This window comes from Bufo bufo, chromosome 8, assembly GCF_905171765.1.
Source record: "Bufo bufo chromosome 8, aBufBuf1.1, whole genome shotgun sequence".
In the NCBI taxonomy this organism is placed as follows: Eukaryota; Metazoa; Chordata; class Amphibia; order Anura; family Bufonidae; genus Bufo; species Bufo bufo.
This window is the reverse complement of record NC_053396.1, coordinates 51,863,044-51,879,307: the sequence shown is the minus strand read 5'-3', so window position 1 is coordinate 51,879,307 and position 16,264 is coordinate 51,863,044. Positions and strand designations below refer to the sequence as shown.

The following is a 16,264-nucleotide window of genomic DNA, read 5'->3' as shown; positions in this document are numbered from 1 at the left end:
AAATGCGCTAAATGCGCAGACCTGCGGTTTGCGGCTTTTACATGTGGCGGCGGTGCCATCGGGTCCCCGTGGAGCTGTAGGGGGGACTCGATGGCATGGAAGGTAGCTCGATGCCTTCCTGAGGCATCGGCACTGCCTTCCGGTGAAGAGCCTGTGAGATCCAGCCCCCTGGATCTCACAGGCCGGAAGCTGTATGAGTAATACAGACTGTATTACTCATACAGCCAATGCATTCCAATACAGAAGTATTGGAATGCATTGTAAAGGATTAGACCCCCCAAAAGTTGAAGTCCCAAAGTGGGACAAAAAATAAAGTGAAAAAAAAAGTTTTCCCCCCCAAAAAATTAAAGTTTCAAGTAAAAATAAACAAAAAGTCATTTTCCCCAAATAAAGTAAAAAAAAATTGGTAAAAGTTAGGGGGGAAAAAAAAGTTGACATATTAGGTATTGCCACGTGAGTATCGACCGGCTCTATAAACATATCACATGACCTAACCCCTCAGAGGAACACCGTAAAAAATAAAAAATAAAAACTGTGCTAAATAAACCATTTTTTGTCACCTTACATCATAAAAAGTACAACAGTAAGCGATCAAAAAGGCGTATGCCCACCAAAATAGTACCAATCTAACCGTCACCTCATCCCGCAAAAAATGAGCCCCTACCTAAGACAATCTCCCAAAAAATAAAAAAAACTATGGCTCAGAATATGGAGACACTAAAACATCATTTTTATTTTTTTTAAAAAGCTGTTATTGTGTAAAACTTACAAAAATAAATTAAAAAGTATACATATTAGGTATCACCGTGTCCGTAATAACCTGCTCTATAAAAATATCACATGACCTAACACCTCAGATGAACACCGTAAAAAAATAAAAATAAAAACGGTGTAAAAAAAAGCCATTTTTTGTCACCTTACATCACAAAAAGTGTAAGGCCCCTTTCACACGGGCGAGTATTCCGCGCGGGTGCAATGCGTGAGTTGAACGCATTGCACCTGCACTGAATCCTGACCCATTCATTTCTATGGGGCTGTGCACACGAGCGGTGATTTTCATGCATCACTTGTGAGTTGCGTGAAAATCGCAGCCTGCTCCTCTTTGTGCGTTTTTCACGTAATGCAGGCCCCATAGAAATGAATTGGGTTGCGTGAAAATCGCAAGCATCCGCAAGCAAGTGCGGATGCGGTGCGATTTTCATGCACGGTTGCTAGGTGACGATTGGGATGGGGACCCAATAATTATTATTTTCCCTTATAACATGGTTATAAGGGAAAATAATAGCATTCTGAATACAAAATGCATAGTACAATAGGGCTGGAGGGGTTAAAAAAAAATAAAAAAGAATTTAACTCACCTTAATCCACTTTCTCGCACAGCCCGGCATCTCTTCTGTCTTCTTCTTTGCTGTGTGCAGGAAAAGGACCTGTGGTGACATCACTCCGGTCATCACATGATCCATCACCATGGTAAAAGATCATGTGACGGACCATGTGATGACCGGAGTGACGTCACCACAGGTCCTTTTCCTGCACACAGCAAAGACCTCCAGCGCTATTGTACAATGCATTCTGTATTCAGAATGCTATTATTTTCCCTTATAACCATGTTATAAGGGAAAATAATACAATCTACAGAACACCGATCCCAAGCCCGAACTTCTGTGAAGAAGTTCGGGTTTGAGTACCAAGCATGCCGATTTTTCTCACGTGCGTGCAAAACGCATTACAATGTTTTGCACTCGCGCGGAAAAATAGCTCCCGCACCCGCACCTTTTCCCGCAACGCCCGTGTGAAAGAGGCCTAATAGCAAGCGATCAAAAAGTCATATGCACCCTAAAATAGTGTCAATCGAACCGTCATCTCATCCCGCAAAAAATGAGACCCTACCTAAGATAATCACCCAAAAACTGAAAAAACTATGGCTCTCAGACTATGGAGACACTAAAACATGATTTTTTTTGTTTCAAAATGAAATCATTGTGTAAAACTTACATAAATAAATAAAAAGTATACATATTAGGTATCGCCGCGTCCGTAATAACTTGCTCTATAAAAATATCACATGACCTATCCCCTCAGGTATATACCGTAAAAAAAGTAAAATAAAAACGGTGTAAAAAAAGTTATTTTTTGTCACCTTACATCACAAAAAGTGTAATAGCAAGCGATCAAAAAGTCATACGCACCCGAAAATAGTGCTAATCAAACCATCATCTTTTTGTTTTAAAAATGAAATCCTTGTGTAAAACTTACATAAATAAAAAAATAGTATACATATTAGGTATCAAATAACAAAAAATTAAAACGGTGCCAAAATAGCTATTTCTTGTTACCTTGCCTCACAAAAAGTGTAATATAGAGCAACCAAAAATCATATGTACCCTAAACTAGTACCAACAAAACTGCCACCCTATCCCGTCGTTTCTAAAATGGGGTCACTTTTTTGGAGTTTCTACTCTAGGGGTGCATCAGGGTTTGTTAACCCTTTAGGTGTTCCACAAGAATTAATGGAAAATAGAGAGACAATTTCAAAATTTAACTTTTTTGGCAGATTTTCCATTTTAATAATTTTTTTCCAGTTACAAAGCAAGGGTTAACAGCCAAACAAAACTCAATATTTATGGCTCTGATTCTGTAGTTTACAGAAACACCCCATATGTGGTCGTAAACCGCTATACGGGCACACGGCAGGGCGCAGAAGGAAAGGAATGCCATACGGTTTTTGGAAGGCAGATTTTGCTGGACTGGTTTTTTGACACCATGTCCCATTTGAAGCCCCCCTGATGCACCCCTAGAGTAGAAACTCCAAACAAGTGACCTGTCTGGGTCAGAGCCTCCAAGCGTTCCCTAAACTCTAGCGTGTATGGGACAATAGGGGTACCATTCGTAGTTACCCCTCCCTCCCAGTGTTCTTTGATAAGGTCTAAGGGACCCCTCACTCTCCTCCCGAACAATGATTCAAAAGGGGAGAATCCCGTGGATTCTTGGGGTACTTCCCTATAGGCAAAGAGCAAGTGGGGCAAAAATCGTTCCCAGTGTTTTTGAGTATCTATGAACGTGCGGATCATCTGTTTAAGTGTTCCGTTAAACCGTTCACAGAGCCCGTTGGACTGGGGGTGGTAGGCAGAGTTTAAGATTGGTTGCACCCCACACACTTTACCGAGTCGGTGGGTGACCTCTGCAGTGAACTGGGTGCCCCTATCCAAAATAATCTCCTGGGGAAATCCCATACGGGAAAATATTTGCATAAGGGCATCCGCTATAGTCTCTGCATGTACATTGGTCAATGCCACTGCCTCTGGGTATCTAGTGGCGTAGTCCACTACGGTCAAGATGTATTTCTTGCCGGAGGGACAGGGTTTCACTAGGGGTCCTATTATGTCTACGGCTACCCGACTGAAGGGTTCTTCAATTACGGGCAGGGATCTGAGTTTGGCTTTATAGCGATCCCCTCTCTTCCCTACCCTCTGGCAGGTATCACACGTTTGACAGTATTGTCTAATATCCTTTGAGATACCTGGCCACAAGAAGTTCTGCATCAGCCGATGTTTAGTTCGGCTGATTCCTAAATGTCCTGATAATGGTATATCGTGCGCGATGCGCAGCAACTCTCGTCTATACTTTCGGGGTACCACTAACTGCTTAGTGGGCACGGGTATGGACCCTGCTACTACCTTCTTTGCATAGCGGTATATGAGACCTTTGTCCCAAGCATATCTCTCTCCCTCCAACCCTCCTTGGTCCTATCTTTATATACCTGCAGGGAGGGATCTAGTGCGTGCTTGCTGCTGGGTAACAACCGGGTAGGCCTCTTGGATAGTTGGTTGAGGGACAAAAGCAGAGGTGAGCTTCCCCAAGTCGTTTCCCAAAATAACATCAGCAGGCAAATCCTGCATAATTCCCACCTCCACATTTCCATGCCCTGCCTCCCAATTCAAATGCACCTTGGCAGTGGGAACTTTGTAAATTGCTCCCTCTGCCACCCGTACAGCTACACAGTCTCCAGTGAGGGTGTGCTTAGGCACCAAATGATTTCGGACCAGGGTTAACGTGGCCCCAGAGTCACGTAATCCTTGTATACTCTTCCCCTACATGTGTACCACCTGGCGGTGCCCCTGGCGGTTGTCGGAGGTGGCTTGTATGGGGTTTACCTCGTGTAGGGTCCCCAGAGGCTCTTCTATTGAGGTAACTGTGGATGTTGGGAGCACAGATTCTCTTTGGCAGCAGTGTACTGCAGCCCGATTGGGGGGAGGAGGACCCTGGTGGTTCCAGTTCTGGCCAGGTAGGTTACGTGGGCAGTCTCTCTGGATGTGCCCCTGTTGGTTGCAAGTGTGGCAGCGAATTGGTGGTCGGGTATTACCTAGGAGGGTACTGGTTGTGGCTCGCGGCTGGTCGTGGGTGAGACAAGGTAGTCACTGCTGGCAGAGAGGTGGTAGATCCATAGGTGGTCCGGTGTGGTGTGCGTTGGTCTCGCCTGGTGTTTTGGAACTCGTCAGCTAGCTTGGCTGCCTCTGGTAGGGTACGGGGTTTGCGATCTGTGGTTAGTCCATTGAAAAACTGCTCCATTACTATTAACTGGAACATCTCTTCCATAGTGGTGACCCGTGTTGCTTCCATCCACCCCTTGGCGGCTCGCTGTAGTCGGTGTGCCCATTCTGTGTGTGAGTCTTTTGTTTGTTTCTTGATGTCCCGGAATTTGAGTCGGTATGCCTCAGAGATAATGGCATACCATGCTAGGATGGCTTGTTTGACTTTGGGATAATTCCTGCTGGGGAAACAATGGGATAGGAAAAAGGGGGAGGGGAAGAGGCACAGAAAAGCAATGCATTTAACATAGTGAACAGTACACAAACTGAGCCACTCTCTCTGTCTGTGGATTCCTAAGCCTTCCATATGTCCTTACTAAAACCAGTAGTTCTTACTCACTTCTCTATGGCTCCCTCTTGTCACGAGGGTGTCAAGAGCCACTTCTGACTCCGTTATACCCGGGGTCAGGAAGTCGCAGCAGGTGGCTGCGCGCTCTATGTCTAAAGACAGTGCTGTTTCTTAATGGTAGCTTTCTGGGTTTGCCTTGCAATCCTTTTTGGCTCACTCAGGGATCCGTAGCTTCTCCTCCTCAGCTGTTTCTTGTCCAGCAATCCCAACCTCCTTATATTCCCATCTCTCACTTCTCTGGTTGCCAGATGTAGAACTTCCTGCCTGGACTTCTATACTAACCCACTGGAGCTGTGTAGCTGTGATTCCTGGTTGTTGTTCCAGAGCGTTACCCTCCGGATCCCTGTTGGGCTTTTGTTGTCCGCTGTTGTCGCCCACCTGGGATTATATGTTTGTCTGTCTTGTCTGTCCTCTCCTTGGTGTTTCCCTTTAGTGTTAGTGGTGCGGACTAGTGTTCCCACCGCCCTATTCACTACGTAGGGCTCATCTCAGGGAAAGCCAGGGTTTAGGCACGTGATCGGCGTACGGGTGAGAAACCCGTCTAGGGACGTCAGGGCAGTCAGGTGCCAGCCTCAAGGTGAGTTAGGGGTCACCATCTTTCCCTCTCCCTTGGACAGGGCCTTCCCATTTCCCTCCCTTTGCGTCACGTATGTGATCGGCATGCCGGTCATGACACCTCTACTCTGACTCTGGTATATGGAGATTCTAATGAGGTATTTGAGGTCAAAGACATCCTGGACATTAAGAAGCGTGGTAAGAAGACCTACTGTCTTGTGGACTGGAAAGGCTTTGGTCCTTAGGAGAGGTCTTTGGAACCAGAGGAAAACATTCATGCTCCCAACTTGGTGAAGAGGTTTCTGTCTCGTCGTGGTTTCAAAAGGAGGGGCGAAACGGGGGTTACTGTAACAGTGGCTGCTGTGCGCTGCTGTTCCCCTGCTTACCGTCGCGGTCCCGGGTGCCGTGTTCAGCGGTGACCTGCTGCCAATGCTTCCCCCATTTACCACTGCAGTCCTGGGCTCTGTCCTTGTCGGTACTGTTTGTTCTCGGATCCTGTCCACAGTTTCCTTTCAGCCCTGGCCACAGCATGCTTGCTGCTTGCTCCCTGCAGCACTTTCTTAAGGGCCGGCGTGCATCACTTCCTGTGCTTTATGGGTTAGATCATGTGAATTCGCTGATCAATCCTAGCCCTCCTGCATGTATATACGTGGCTCAGCCCCTTTCCCAGATGCCTGAGTGTCAAGGTCCTTGTGTCCTGCAAACGTTGCTGATATCTCTGCTTGTGTTCCTGTGTACCTGACCCGTGCTTGTGTTTCTGGACTCCGCTACCTGTTTGATCCCTGCCTGCTTGACAGTTTTGGCTCCATAACTGACCAAATAAGTGAAGTGTGAAGTGATTCTAAGAGTGATGCTGTCATACTGACGCATAATAACTGTTTCACTAGCACAACGGACTAGCTCAGCTGCATCTGTATACAGTGGCTCCCTAGGGACATACAGGGAATTGTATTCTAGTTAACTAAACTGATTGAACAGACAACCACTAGATGGAGGATTACACCTAGAACACAAAGCATAATACATATGCAATATAAGAAATATTGCTGAATGCATGACAAGAGCTTTTGGTTGCTTTTTTTTTCCTTACATTTTGTACAGATGTTTTTGAAGCCCTGTAGATAAGCCTGTAGATAACAATGGCATAAAATGCAACGGGCCCTCTATGTCACGTCCCAGGTGTAGGAATGCCGAGTGGTATAGTGAGCCACGGGAGTTTATGTGTGTCACGGGACTCCTACCTGGATATGGCTGGACCCCAGGCTTTGGCTCTGAAGTAATAAATAGAGGGAATAATTGAGGGATTTGAAGAAATAACTTGAGTCCAGACCTTAAGATGAAGTTCAATGGCAGCTTTAATTTGAATAAACGTTCTCCAAAACGGTTTATAGGCTTTGTCTTGGTTCCAGCAGGCTTTAGCATGAGACTGGCAGGCAAACTCAACTCTGCTATATCTGTTTCTCTCTGACTCTGCTGTACTGACAGGCTGGCTGTATAACTAAGCTTCTTCTGTATGCTGCACTTCTTCTCTTTAGTCTGACTAGTTTATGCCAGGGAACTTTCCTCCTGGATCCTGAGGCTTTAAGCTTTGGCCTCTATGGCCAGCAGAGCTTAAGGTGCTCTGGCTGGCGTGGGCACGTCCAGCAGAGACGTGCCCCTGTAAACCCTTACCCTAGCTGGGCTAAACTAGACTGACTCTAACTGGTCCCACCCTTCCTGATGGAAGTAGGACTAGCCCACTTTTCTCCAGAGGGGTTTAGAATGGAATGGTAAGTTCCATTCTATCTAAGATAGCTCTGCCGTATTTGCTGCCACCTGCTGTTGAATATTACATGAGCATAACAGTTACAAACAGATTAGGAATGCACAGTGTATAGGACCTGGACAGAAATATATAGATGACATTATATTAGCCCATTAGAGATAGTAGCAGGATGCAGTAGTGTAACACTACTCTGGGGTGTTACAAAAAATACCTAGACCATGCTATGTTTTGATAAAAGCTCCACTGGCCTCACAAGCACTATACAAAACTTTTTAATATTTTGTAGACTTTTCAATATTTTAACATACACTTTAAAGGGGTTCTCCAGGATTTAGATATTGATGGCCTATCCTCAGGATAGGTCATGAGTATGAGATCGGTGTATGAAGAGGCTGTATGAAGAGACTGTGGCGCAGTGAGCATTTAGGCCTCTTCCTAAGCCATGTGTTGTCATGCTCATCGGTCACATAGCCTTGCAAGTGAATGTGGATGAGCTGCGGTACCATGCACAGCCACTATCAAATAGACTTTGCTGTGTTTAATGAGCTGCAAGGAGGCCTCGATGCTGACCGGGTCTTCAGTGAGCTCTGCAGTGGGTTCTTCAGTTTCCTCAAACAATTGGCAGGGGAGTTGGGCCCCCACCAATCTCATATTGATGTCCTATCCTCAAGATAGGTCAATAATATGTAAATCGTGGAGAACTGATTAACATCTAAGCACAGATTTTTCTGGTCGAAAAATGAATCAAACCGATGTATGTGCCTTCATAAACAAAAATATACACTCACCTAAAGAATTATTAGGAACACCTGTTCTATTTCTCATTAATGCAATTATCTAGTCAACCAATCACATGGCAGTTGCTTCAATGCATTTAGGGGTGTGGTCCTGGTCAAGACAATCTCCTGAACTCCAAACTGAATGTCAGAATGGGAAAGAAAGTTGATTTAAGCAATTTTGAGCGTGGCATGGTTGTTGGTGCCAGACGGGCGAGTCTGAGTATTTCACAATCTGCTCAGTTACTGGGATTTTCACGCACAACCATTTCTAGGGTTTACAAAGAATGGTGGGAAAAGGGAAAAACATCCAGTATGCGGCAGTCCTGTGGGCAAAAATGCCTTGTGGATGCTAGAGGTCAGAGGAGAATGGGCCGACTGATTCAAGCTGATAGAAGAGCAAGGTTGACTGAAATAACCACTCGTTACAACCGAGGTATGCAGCAAAGCATTTGTGAAGCCACAACACGCACAACCTTGAGGCGGATGGGCTACAACAGCAGAAGACCCCACCAGGTACCACTCATCTCCACTACAAATAGGAAAAAGAGGCTACAATTTGCACGAGCTCACCAAAATTGGTCTGTTGAAGGCTGGAAAAATGTTGCCTGGTCTGATGAGTCTCGATTTCTACATTCAAATGGTAGAGTCCGAATTTGGCGTAAACAGAATGAGAACATGTATCCATCCTCTGATGGCTACTTCCAGCAGGATAATGCACCATGACACAAAGCTCGAATCATTTCAAATTGGTTTCTTGAACATGACAATGAGTTCACTGTACTAAAATGGCCCCCACAGTCACCAGATCTCAACCCAATATCTTTGGGATATGGTGGAACGGGAGCTTCGTGCCCTGGACGTGCATCCCTCAAATCTCCACCAACTGCAAGATGCTATCCTATCAATATGGGCCAACATTTCTAAAGAATGCTATCAGCACCTTGTTGAATCAATGCCACGTAGAATTAAGGCAGTTCTGAAGGCAAAAGGGGGTCCAAAACCGTATTAGTATGGTGTTCCTAATAATTCTTTAGGTAAGTGTAAATGCTATATAAATTGCAGAAATAATTTTTATTGCATCAGTATGTCATTATGTTTTACAGGACAAGGAGGGTGGATTTATTGTTAGAGATTCTAGCAAAGCTGGAAAGTATACAGTGTCTGTGTATGCAAAGTCATCTGGGTGAGTGAAATACATTAATAGTGCACCAAAACGTATGTATTCATCCTTCAAGACTCTGTATATGTATTTATATTAACTGTATAATTAATTGTTCTATGCAGGGAAGGAATTATCCGTCATTATGTAGTATGTGAGACGCCTTCAAACCAGTATTACTTAGCAGAGAAACATCTCTATTCCTCAATTCCAGAACTGATCACCTATCATCAGCATAATGCCGCTGGTAAGATAGATTTATACCTATGCAAAAATGTACCTTTAAAATTCTGGTTTTAATTTCCAATGATACAGCAAAATTTTTCATTAGTTTAGCAATCAGGGGCCAGACCCACACACAATGGCAGAAGTTGTTCAGGTAAACTAATATATGTATGCCAAAATCCAGATTGAACTTGGCCATATGACGTTCAGACAGTGAATCCAAGTTACTTCTGCAGTGTCAGAATGGGGTGGCTAGGGCCCACCAGTAAAGTTTATTTTGGGGGCCCAACATATGGCTACATTCAAATGTTACCTGCTCACACAGCAGCAAGATTCTACCAGATGATTGAATATGGGGGTCCCTGCAGCAACTTTGAGAAGGTAGGTCCTGAGGATACTGGCTAGCTTTCCTCCATACCTAAAAGTCATCTCAGCTCTGATCATGTCTATAATAATAATAATCTGGGTAGTTTCTTTAATCTATTAAGTTTTTTTACATGAACATAGGCTGGTTTAGGTGCTGTACATTACTGTAAATATATGTACATAGTGCAGTGAGTCTACTGTGTTATGTGCCACTTGTGCAGGGGGTGGGAGACTAGAGGCCCACCTTGCTCAGGAGCCTACCGGGGGATTCATCTGTACCCCTGTGGGCCAGTTCGAGCCTGTACTTCTGTCTGGCTGAATATCTTCCTCTTCTTGGGGGCGAATTATGTCCTAATACTTACAACTAAATCTGATTACACTTGTGTATTCTCCAGGATTAGGAAAACGCATATTACAGATTAACAATGTGTGTCAAAAATACGCCTCATTTACCAACACACGGGTAAATCCAGACATAACCACGTGTATGAAATACAACACAGTAATAAGAGGGAAGATGAGTAGCCATAAACATATGCACAAGCAAATTAATTTTAAATTAATCAAATTTGTTAAGATTTTCACAAAAACATCAGTTTACAACACTCAAACATTTTGGGGATTTGTCCTGCACATGGATTTCTTCATTTCGTATATCAGAATGCAGAATACTGAGAAGATGGAGAAGGATGGTCACATGACCCCGTCCTGTCAGGCTTGCTTACAGTCAGCTGCTCCATTGTAGAGTGTTAGTCTGCCTTCGTGCACCATTGGTGCTTCTGGAGCTCAAGCTCCAGGCTTATTGTGCAGCTGGCCCAGGTGCATTTTTTCATTTTGCAGCAATCTCCATAAAATTATGCAAAGCTGCTATGAATTCACAGAGGTTTGTGCAGAACTGCATTGTTTGAAAAGCAGTTCCATGTCTTTCAGGAAAACGGCTGTGTTTTGCTACAGCTAGGCCTTTTGTTAATATCAACATCATATAACCAGTGGCTGTCTTGACCACCACGCAAACCACGCAGTTGTGTGGGGCCCACTGTCAGACAAGTGAGCTAGCACCACATCTTGCCTCAGGTTGCAGGGCACGGGAGCCAACAACTCCCGTCCCCACCCTTCACTCTCATAGGCCTCAGGCCACTCTGCTTGAGGCCTATGAAACAGTACAACAGCGCAGGAGGTTGCGTTTGACGGGTTTGTAAGCGGCGCAATCACATCTGCCCGAGTCCCAGGGCACACGGCCGTGATGATGTCATTGCGCAGCTTGTGCCGGGAGACAGCCAAATTCTGATGGCAACATGGAATGGGACTGAAGTAAGTACTTTCTATTTTCTTCCTCAAAATGCTACTGGCAACACAGGGGCACTACTAGAGGCATTAAAAAATACAAGGGATACTTCTTGGAGCATTATAAAAATACAAGGGGCACTACTGGGAGCATTAAAAAATACAGGGCATCACTACTAAGTAGAATTATAAAAATACAGGGGGGCCTCTGTTGATATTCTGTACCATTTGATATATTTCATAAGGTATACACCCTTGTTGGCCAAATCTTTTGTGCTGTCCACACAAAGGTCTTGTCCATAAAATGGCTGCTGATGGAGAGTCATGTGACCAGGCAAATCACTTAGTCTCCTCCATTCAGATATAGTACATCTGGACTAAACTCTCAACAGGGTAAGTACAGATGGCAGGTACAGTGTATTTGAGTGGAAATGGCTGAATGCCATGTCTAAAGTAATCTTTGCCTGGTCACGTAACCCTCCATCAGCGGCCATCTTATGGACTGGATTTCTATGCAGACAGCAGAGAATATTTACCTAACAAGGGGGCATGGCTTATGAAATATAGCGAAAAGCACACAATATCAACAAAGGCTGTATTAGTAAGTGCCTTATAGCCACCTTACATACAGATTGGTCAGAAATGGCAGGAAGTGGCCAACCCCTTTAAACATCCTGGGGCACTACAGGGGGGCAATTATAAATACCATTGCATTAAACATATGAGGGGCAATACTGGGGAAGCTAAGCTAAGGGAAAGAAATACCAAACTCAGCCGCACCTCCAAGAATAAATATTAATTTATTGAAGACACAAAGTTTAAAACCATGGACATATAAAAAGCAGTACCCCACTGAAGGGAGAAAATAGATAAGCATGAAACAACCATCATCCAAGGATACCATGAGTAATGCAATACTGGAATAAGGAAAAATAATCCATAGAACCAAAACGGTATACTTATCAGGTGGCACAGTGGTAACACAGGGAGAGGAAAATAAGCAACCCTTCAGTGAGACAAGCAGGAAAAGAATCCTCACGCGTATCGCTAGTACCCAACTAGCTTCATCAGAGGTCCATGTAGATATAAAACAGTGTTACAAGGTCCTTATATTTACAATAATTAACCTATAAGTAAGTAGATCTGTGGTCAAACCTGTTAAGGTAATTGGAGGAGGGGAAGGCCAGATGGGGCAAATCGAGGGGCGCCACCTCAGAGCTCCCCGGTGCACGGTCTGAACACTGCGACATGTGCCGGTCAAGCCGGCGTGGTGGAAAAGCGAGTGCGCCTGCGCAACATGGCGCCCGGCCGGAAGCCGATGCTGTGATGCGTTCCACAGACCGGAAACGCACCCGGCACCACGTCACGTCCGGGCGACAGATCGCGCAGCTCCGTCCCGTGGAACGCAAAAGGACAAAGGGCCAAATGGAACGCAAAATGAGTAGAACGAACAAATTAGGTAATGATGCACACAATCATACCGTTTCATGTCTCGACAACGCATGTTTGTTATAAGACAATATCTGTAGGAACCAAGAGCAATAATAACAAAAATAATTCATCTAGTGAATACACAATGAGCCATAATAAACCAGTGTACAGATTCATCCATCAGTGTTTGAATAGATATAAAAAATGTTTATACAAAAAGAGAATATTATTTTTATATATAAAAAGAGAAAAACAACATATGTATATAAATATGTGATAAATAGATCATATAGTGAATACAAAATAAACCAATATTCAAGATAAAGTTGCCGAGGTACAATATTTCAAAACGTTAACGACCGTGCCCAAAGTAACGCAAAGAATATTTCATTAATATATAAAGAGATATAATAAATACATACAATATGGTTATAAATAATAATTCATAAATGTGGATGGCATATCAAAATGAACATCAACATCAGTTCATGGCTCAGACAGATTATTTATACATGCCCAGACATACGTATTCCAAATAAAAAATAATGAATCTTCCATAGCCCATGTCCAGGCCCCTGATTCTGGACACCATAGTTATTGTATAAAATTAAAGACATTAGTACAGACAATTGTCTCGAAAAATCAATATACACATCATCATGTATCCATGAACTCAAGGCCTAAATGGCCCACGGGCGGGAGACCGTGCACCGGGGAGTAAAAGACCAGCCACGCAAGCGCACAGAAATAAGAGAAGAACAAATGCACACACATATAAATATTATGAATATAGATAGACAATAATAGATAAATGAATAAATAAATAAAGTAAGTAGGGGTGGAGGGACGGAGTATAGCATATTGTTTCACTGATAGCACAATTTCATGTGAACAACGTTACAGATCATTTCATAATGTATAGATATGAATAAAAAGACAATAATAACAACGATAAACTAGGCGTAAAGAGGAAGTCCCAGTAAAGGAGGTGGATCAGTGACTGTGCATTTTCAGTAGCCAAAGGTACTTTAAAGTGCTTTGAGGTGCCAAGTGTCAAGTGTCAAATATATTCCATGAGGAGGAAGAAGATGAAGTCCATGACTTCAGTAGGTCCCTTGGTCAAGTGTCAATGGGTCTTTATAGAACCTAAAAAGTGAAAAAGAGGGGGTGAGAAGTGAAAAAAGAAGATATAGAATGAGGATAAAAAGTGAAATGAAAAAAGTTTATAGAATCAAAGAGTACATATCCCTGTGGGAATAAGCAAGGGATAGGTGATTAATACATAGTCTTTGTTAAATTAAGACAAGATCTATGTATAAAAACCCGTGAAGGTGAGTTCTTCATTTAAGCCCCCTGGAAACTGTGAACGAAGGTTAAAAATCCACCTTGATTCAGAGCAAAGCAACCTCTTAGAGATATGTGCACCCCTAATGTTGCCCCGGATAATGTCCAGTCCTGCCACCCGTAATCCATCATACCTACCATCATGACAGTCCAGGAAATGGGTTGCCACTGATGTCAGGGGTTTCTCCCCCTTACTTCTGTCCCGTGCTGCTAGCCGAATATTCGATGTGTGCTGTTGTACTCTCTTCCTAAGCTCCTGCATGGTCTGGCCCACATAGATCTTATTGCAGGGGCAAAGCAGAGCGTAGACTACATTCCTGGAACGGCAATTGACATAACGTTTTAGATCAACCCTGTGGTTATCTCCATAAAGGAGAGTATCCGAATTAAGCATAAATTGGCAAATGTTGCAGTCCCCACAGGGATATGTACCCTTCAGCACGCCACCCCTGCCCGTGGAGACCCCAGGGCGTTGAAAGTGGCTACGAACTAGGGTATCTTTGAGATTTGGTGCCCTCCGTGCCACAATCCTAGGTGTTTCATCCACGTGCAAGGCTAATTTGGCATCTGATCGAAGTAGAAACCAGTGCGTATTTAAAATTCTGTAGAGGTCAGGCCACTGGTTGTTATACCTAGTAATCAAACGTATTTTGTTTTCTCTTGGTTTTACCTTAGGTATAAATAAGTCCTCACGATTTGCCTCTTTAGCCCTCTCAAATGCCTGGGCTATGACCTTTTTGGGGTAGCCCCTTTCATTCAGACGTGATGTCAGATCTTGTGAGGCCTCTCTAAAATCATTCACATCAGAGCAATTACGTCGTAGACGCAGAAACTGGCCCCTGGGTATGCCCTTCTTTAAGTGTGTCGGGTGGAAACTTGCAAAATGAAGCAGGTTATTGGTGGCAGTGCTTTTACGGAACAGGGATGTCATGATTTTGGAATCTTTCAGTCTGATCCGAAGATCCAGGAATTCAACTTCAGAGTCCGAGATTTTGTGTGTTAAAAATATATTCAACGGGTTCTCATTGAGATGACCAATGAACTCCTCACATTCCTGTCTTGACCCCTGCCAGAAAAAGACGATGTCGTCAATAAACCTATACCAGCCTATTACCTGATTTCTAAATTGATCCAATGGGTACACACGTGTGGCCTCCCACCAACCCAAAAATAGGTTTGCATAGGAGGGCGCACACCGTGCACCCATGGCTGTACCAGAGATTTGTCTATAAAAGGTCCGGTCAAAGACAAAGTAGTTGTGCGTGAGCACAAACTCCAGTAAACTCACCAGAAATGTATGATGAGCTGCATCACCAGTGGTGGAGCCAGATAGAAAGAATTTTACAGCATCTAGCCCGTCGCTATGGGCAATATTTGAGTACAATGACTCGACATCACAGGTGACCATCAAGGTGCCGGGCGGTAAGGTGACATCTCCTAGTTCCTGTATTAGGTGCATGGAGTCCCGGATATAGGATTTAAGGCCCAAGACAAAAGACTGCAAGAAAAAGTCCAAATAAATGCAGGCCTGCTCACACAGGCCCCCAATGCCTGCCACAATTGGGCGGCCAGGTGGAGTTTGTAGATGTTTATGCACCTTGGGCAGCATGTAAAACGTAGGTGTAATGGGGCAACTCACCTCCAAGAACAGAAGTTCACGCTTGGTGATGATCCTCATGTCGAAGGCCCTTCTCAAAAGGTGGTCCAATTTCTTCTTAACCACCTCAGCCCCCAGTGCTTAAACACCCTGAAAGACCAGGCCACTTTTTACACTTCTGACCTACACTACTTTCACCGTTTATTGCTCGGTCATGCAACTTACCACCCAAATGAATTTTACCTCCTTTTCTTCTCACTAATAGAGCTTTCATTTGGTGGTATTTCATTGCTGCTGACATTTTTACTTTTTTTGTTATTAATCGAAATTTAACGATTTTTTTGCAAAAAAATGACATTTTTCACTTTCAGTTGTAAAATTTTGCAAAAAAAACGAGATCCATATAGAAATTTTGCTCTAAATTTATAGTTCTACATGTCTTTGATAAAAAAAAAATGTTTGGGTAAAAAAAAAATGGTTTGGGTAAAAGTTATAGCGTTTACAAACTATGGTACAAAAATGTGAATTTCCGCTTTTTGAAGCCGCTCTGACTTTCTGAGCACCTGTCATGTTTCCTGAGGTTCTACAATGCCCAGACAGTACAAACACCCCACAAATGACCCCATTTCTGAAAGTACACACCCTAAGGTATTCGCTGATGGGCATAGTGAGTTCATAGAACCTTTTATTTTTTGTCACAAGTTAGCGGAAAATGATGATTTTTTTTTTTTTTTTTTTTTTTCTTACAAAGTCTCATATTCCACTAACTTGTGACAAAAAATAAAAAGTTCTATGAACTCACTATGCCCATCAGCGAATAC

The 16,264-nt window shown here is 43.6% G+C and overlaps 1 protein-coding gene across 2 annotated transcripts in view; it reads left to right on the top strand.

The window, feature by feature from the left end:
• The window catches only part of BTK (Bruton tyrosine kinase), a 562,758-nt gene that overhangs the window by 367,179 nt on the left and 179,315 nt on the right, over window positions 1-16,264 (top strand). For both annotated transcript variants that reach the window (XM_040405594.1, XM_040405595.1), the window contains exons 11-12: window positions 9,141-9,220; window positions 9,322-9,443. In XM_040405594.1, coding sequence (XP_040261528.1) covers window positions 9,141-9,220; window positions 9,322-9,443 — 202 coding nt within the window. The remainder of the gene's footprint in view (window positions 1-9,140; window positions 9,221-9,321; window positions 9,444-16,264) is intronic.